The 6,480-nt window shown below is 33.0% G+C and overlaps 2 protein-coding genes across 2 annotated transcripts; both read left to right on the top strand.

The window, feature by feature from the left end:
* The first annotated feature begins 156 nt into the window (after positions 1–156).
* LOC143266560 (uncharacterized) lies at positions 157–744 on the top strand. Its single transcript, XM_076541972.1, has one exon. The coding sequence runs from the start codon at positions 157–159 to the stop codon at positions 742–744; it is 588 nt and encodes a 195-aa protein (XP_076398087.1).
* Positions 745–758: 14 nt separating this feature from the next.
* LOC143266561 (uncharacterized) lies at positions 759–1,778 on the top strand. Its single transcript, XM_076541973.1, has one exon. The coding sequence runs from the start codon at positions 759–761 to the stop codon at positions 1,776–1,778; it is 1,020 nt and encodes a 339-aa protein (XP_076398088.1).
* Positions 1,779–6,480: the final 4,702 nt, after the last annotated feature.

Genomic DNA, 6,480 nt, shown 5'->3' with positions numbered 1-6,480 from the left:
CCAGTAGAACAGGCCAACGAAATAAGAAGGCTGACAACCAACACCTTAAAATCGGCCAAAGCACCTACTTCCAACCTAACCAAATCCGAGCAGAAGGCACTACAGGACATCAGGAAACGCAAAGACATCCTTATCCTCCCAGCCGACAAAGGTAACATGACGGTCATTATGGACAGAAACGAATACGTCAAAAAGGTACATGACCTACTGGACAATACAACTTACAGGACAGTGAACAAGGACCCCACACCCTCGGTTGAAAGAGCCACTACTACCCTTATAAAAAATGCCAAACTTCCTGACCCCATCACAAAAGCCATCCTACCCAAAGAATCAAAAGCGCCTAGACTCTACGGACTACCTAAAATCCATAAACCCAACGTTCCACTCAGACCAATAATCAGCACCATTGGTTCTCCCACATACAAGCTCTCAAAGTACCTCACATCTATCCTCAAACCCCTCACCGGCAACACACCCAGCTCCATAACTAACTCATCCCACTTTATAAGTAAGATCCAGGACATCCGAACCCTACCCCATGACATACTTGTCAGTTTCGACGTGCAGTCCCTCTTCACCAATGTCCCCATCAAGAAAAGTATCGAAATCATCCAGGATAAAGTCCCTGAAAACCTAGTTCCTCTAATCCAGCACTGCCTCAACACCAATTATTTCATCTTCCAAGGTACATACTATGAACAGGTGTCCGGAGCAGCAATGGGATCCCCATCTCTCCCGTAGTCGCTGACATCTACATGGAGTACTTAGAGAATTACATTCTCAATAACGCGCCACTAAAACCATCTCAGTGGTTCAGGTATGTGGATGATACCTTTGTAGTTTGGAGCCATGGAAGAGAAAAACTTGGCGATTTCCTCAATTACATAAATTCCTTGGATCCCAACATACAGTTCACTATGGAAATAGAAACCCCAGACCGTTCACTACCTTTCCTTGACACCCTAATTACTAGAAAAGCGGACGGAACCCTTGGCCATCAGGTTTACAGGAAACCTACACATACCAACCGATACCTACATGCTACATCCCACCACCACCCTTCCCAAAAGAATTCCGTAATCACATCCCTCGTCCACAGAGCAACCTGCATTAGCGAACAAGAGAACCTGGCCAATGAACTGGAACACATCAGGTCTACACTACAACAAAACGGTTACTCCAAACACAAAATTAATCGCACCATAGACCGACTGACCAACCACACAACAAAACCGACACACAACCACACGACAGACACACACGACAAAGAACACGCCACTACCTTCCTGCCATACATTCAAGGTACGACCGATCGCATAGGCAGAATCCTCAGGAAACACAACATTAGGACTGTTTTCACGACCCATACCAAAATAGGACAACTCCTCACCTCCCCCAAGGACCCACAGCCGCAGCTATCTACACCAGGGGTATACAAAATCCCATGCTCATGCGGCCAAGTATACATCGGCGAAACTGGGAGGAGCGTGAACACAAGACTCAAGGAACATGAGCGTTGCGCCAGGTTGGGCTATATTCAATCAGCCGTGGCGGAACACCAGATTACCACTGGGCACAAAATCCTGTTCGAAAAAACCAAAGTATTGGCAAAAACATCAGGCCTATCTTCCCCGAAAGCACAGGGAAGCAATAGAAATACGGAAACACCCGAACAACATCAACCGGGAACAGGATATCACATTAACCCAATCTGGCACACGCTCTTCCCAGTTTTTTTAATTGTGCGCACAATCAAAAAAGTCCCCCCTTTCTGATTGGGCGCAAGCAATCAACCGGAACAGTCAACGATCCGGAACGTGAGCATCACACCGCAATATAAGGTGCGACATAACACCAGTCGCACCAGTATCAGTGTAACCCCTGATGAAGCTAGCTGCAATGCTGGCGAAACGTTGGGGAACTCGCTTCCTTTAGGACACGGCTTACACCCGAAAGCCTCAACAGTAATACCTGTAAGAGTAATAAGTATAGTGATTGTCGTTCTATCGATCATATAAGCATAATATGGCTAATAATATGAGTTAGATTGAGAATAATAAGAGTAATGAGTATAGTAATTCTCGTTCTATCGATCATATAAGCATAATATGGCTAATAATATGAGCTAGTTGATAATAATAAGCGTAATAAGTATAGTGATTGTCGTTCTATCGATCATATCTGCATAATATGGTTAATAATATTAGTTCGATTGTAATAATAAGAGTAATGAGTATAGTAATTGTCGTTCTGTCGATTATATTAGCATAATACGGCTAATAATATGAGTTAGATTGATAATAATAAGAGTAGTGAGTATAGTAATTGTCGTTCTATCGATCATATAAGCATAATATGGCAAATAATATGAGTTAGATTGGAAATAGTAAGAGTAATGTGTATAGTAATTGTCGTTCTATCGATCATATAAGCATAATATGGCTAATAATATGAGTTAGACTGATAATAATAAGAGTAATGAGTATAGTAATTCTCGTTCTATCGATCATATAAGCATAATATGGCTAATAATATGAGTTAGATTGAGAATAATAAGAGTAGTGAGTATAGTAATTGTCGTTCTATCGATCATATAAGCATAATATGGCTAATAATATGAGTTAGATTGAGAATAATAAGAGTAATGAGTATAGTAATTGTCGTTCTATCGATCATATCTGCATAATATGGTTAATAATATGAGTTCGATTGATAATAATAAGAGTAATGAGTATAGTAATTGTCGTTCTGTCGATTATATTAGCATAATACGGCTAATAATATGAGTTAGATTGATAATAATAAGAGTAGTGAGTATAGTAATTGTCGTTCTATCCGATCATATAAGCATAATATGGCAAATAATATGAGTTAGATTGATAATACTAAGGGTAGTGAGTATAGTAATTGTAGTTCTATCGATCATATCTGCATAATATGGTTTATAATATGAGTTAGATTCATAATAATAAGAGTAATAAGTATAGTAATTGTCGTTCTATCAATCATTTAAGCATAATATGGCTAATAATATGAGTTAGGTTGATAAAAATAAGAATAATAAGTATAGTAATTGTCGTTCTGTCGATCATGTAAGCATAATATGGCTAATAATATGAGCTAGGTTGATAATAATAAGAGTAATAAGTATAGTGATTGTCGTTCTGATCGATCAAATTTGCATAATATGGTTAATAATATGAGTTAGATGATAACAGTGAGTGTACTAAGTATAGTAATTGTCGTTCTATCGATCATATCTGCATAATATGGTTAATAATATGAGTTAGATTGATAATAGTGAGTGTAATAAGTATAGTAATTGTAGTTCTATTGCTCATATAAGCATAATATGGCTAATAATATGAGTTAGATTGATAATAATAAGAGTAATGAGTATAGTAATTGTCGTTCTATCGATCATATAGGCATAATATGGCTAATAATATGAGTTAGATTGATAATAGTGAGTGTAATAAGTATAGTAATTGACCTCCCATCGATCATATTAGCATAATATGGTTAATAATATGAGTTAGATGGATAATAGTAAGAGTAATGTGTATAGTAATTGTCGTTCTATCGATCATATAAGCATAATATTGGCTAATAATATGAGTTAGATTGATAATAATAAGAGTAATAAGTATAGTAATTGTCGTTCAATCGATCATATCTGCATAATATGGTTAATAATATGAGTTCGACTGATAATAATAAGAGTAATGAGTATAGTAATTGTCGTTCTATCGATCATATAAGCATAATATGGCTAGTAATATGAGCTAGATTGATAATAGGAAGTGTAATAAGTATAGTAATTGTCGTTCTGTCGATTATATTAGCATAATATGGCTAATAATATGAGTTAGATTGATAACAATAAGAGTAGTGAGTATAGTAATTGTCGTTCTATCGATCATATAAGCATAATATGGCTAATAATATGAGTTAGATTGATAATAATAAGAGTAATGAGTATAGTAATTCTCGTTCTATCGATCATATAAGCATAATATGGCTAATAATATGAGTTAGATTGATAATAATAAGAGTAATAAGTATAGTAAATGTCGTGCTATCGATCATATCTGCATAATATGGTTAATAATATGAGTTAGATTGATAATAGTGAGTGTAATAAGTATAGTAATTGTAGTTCTATTGCTCATATAAGCATAATATGGCTAATAATATGAGTTAGATTGATACTAATAAGAGTAGTAAGTATAGTAACTGACGTTCTATCGATAATATAAGCATAATATGGCTAGTAATATGAGCTAGATTGATAACAGTAAGTGTAATAAGTGTAGTAATTGTCGTTCTGTCGATTATGTTAGCATAATATGGCTAATAATATGAGTTAGATTGATAATAATAAGAGTAGTGAGTATAGTAATTGTCGTTCTATCGATCATATAAGCATAATATGGCTAATAATATGAGTTAGATTGATAATAATAAGAGTAATGAGTATAGTAATTCTCGTTCTATCGATCATATAAGCATAATATGGCTAGTAATATGAGCTAATCTGATAATAGTAAGTGTAATAAGTATAGTAATTGTCGTTCTGTCGATTATATTAGCATAATATGGCTAATAATATGAGTTGGATTGATAACAATAAGAGTAGTGAGTATAGTAATTGTCGTTCTATCGATCATATTAGCATAATATGGCTAATAATAAGAGTTAGATTGATAATAATAAGAGTAATAAGTATAGTAATTCTCGTTCTATCGATCATATAAGCATAATATGGCTAATAATATGAGTTCGATTGATAATAATAAGAGTAATGAGTATAGTAATTGTCGTTCTGTCGATTATATTAGCATAATATGGCTAATAATATGAGTTAGATTGATAATAATAAGAGTAGTGAGTATAGTAATTGTCGTTCTATCGATCATATAAGCATAATATGGCAAATAATATGAGTTAGATTGGAAATAGTAAGAGTAATGTGTATAGTAATTGTCGTTCTATCGATCATATAAGCATAATATGGCTAATAATATGAGTTAGACTGATAATAATAAGAGTAATGAGTATAGTAATTCTCGTTCTATCGATCATATAAGCATAATATGGCTAATAATATGAGTTAGATTGAGAATAATAAGAGTAGTGAGTATAGTAATTGTCGTTCTATCGATCATATAAGCATAATATGGCTAATAATATGAGTTAGATTGAGAATAATAAGAGTAATGAGTATAGTAATTGTCGTTCTATCGATCATATCTGCATAATATGGTTAATAATATGAGTTCGATTGATAATAATAAGAGTAATGAGTATAGTAATTGTCGTTCTGTCGATTATATTAGCATAATACGGCTAATAATATGAGTTAGATTGATAATAATAAGAGTAGTGAGTATAGTAATTGTCGTTCTATCGATCATATAAGCATAATATGGCAAATAATATGAGTTAGATTGATAATACTAAGGGTAGTGAGTATAGTAATTGTAGTTCTATCGATCATATCTGCATAATATGGTTTATAATATGAGTTAGATTCATAATAATAAGAGTAATAAGTATAGTAATTGTCGTTCTATCAATCATTTAAGCATAATATGGCTAATAATATGAGTTAGGTTGATAAAAATAAGAATAATAAGTATAGTAATTGTCGTTCTGTCGATCATGTAAGCATAATATGGCTAATAATATGAGCTAGGTTGATAATAATAAGAGTAATAAGTATAGTGATTGTCGTTCTATCGATCAAATTTGCATAATATGGTTAATAATATGAGTTAGATTGATAACAGTGAGTGTACTAAGTATAGTAATTGTCGTTCTATCGATCATATCTGCATAATATGGTTAATAATATGAGTTAGATTGATAATAGTGAGTGTAATAAGTATAGTAGTTGTAGTTCTATTGCTCATATAAGCATAATATGGCTAATAATATGAGTTAGATTGATAATAATAAGAGTAATGAGTATAGTAATTGTCGTTCTATCGATCATATAGGCATAATATGGCTAATAATATGAGTTAGACTGATAATAATAAGAGTAATAAGTATAGTAAATGTCGTGCTATGGATCATATCCGCATAATATGGTTAATAATATGAGTTAGATTGATAATAGTGAGTGTAATAAGTATAGTAATTGACCTCCCATCGATCATATTAGCATAATATGGTTAATAATATGAGTTAGATGGATAATAGTAAGAGTAATGTGTATAGTAATTGTCGTTCTATCGATCATATAAGCATAATATGGCTAATAATATGAGTTAGATTGATAATAATAAGAGTAATAAGTATAGTAATTGTCGTTCTATCGATCATATCTGCATAATATGGTTAATAATATGAGTTCGACTGATAATAATAAGAGTAATGAGTATAGTAATTGTCGTTCTATCGATCATATAAGCATAATATGGCTAGTAATATGAGCTAGATTGATAATAGGAAGTGGAATAAGTATAGTAA

This window comes from Megachile rotundata, unplaced genomic scaffold (assembly GCF_050947335.1).
Source record: "Megachile rotundata isolate GNS110a unplaced genomic scaffold, iyMegRotu1 scaffold1477, whole genome shotgun sequence".
NCBI lineage: Eukaryota > Metazoa > Arthropoda > Insecta > Hymenoptera > Megachilidae > Megachile > Megachile rotundata.
The sequence above is the reverse complement of the archived record's forward strand: the minus strand, read 5'-3'. Positions and strand labels throughout refer to the sequence as shown.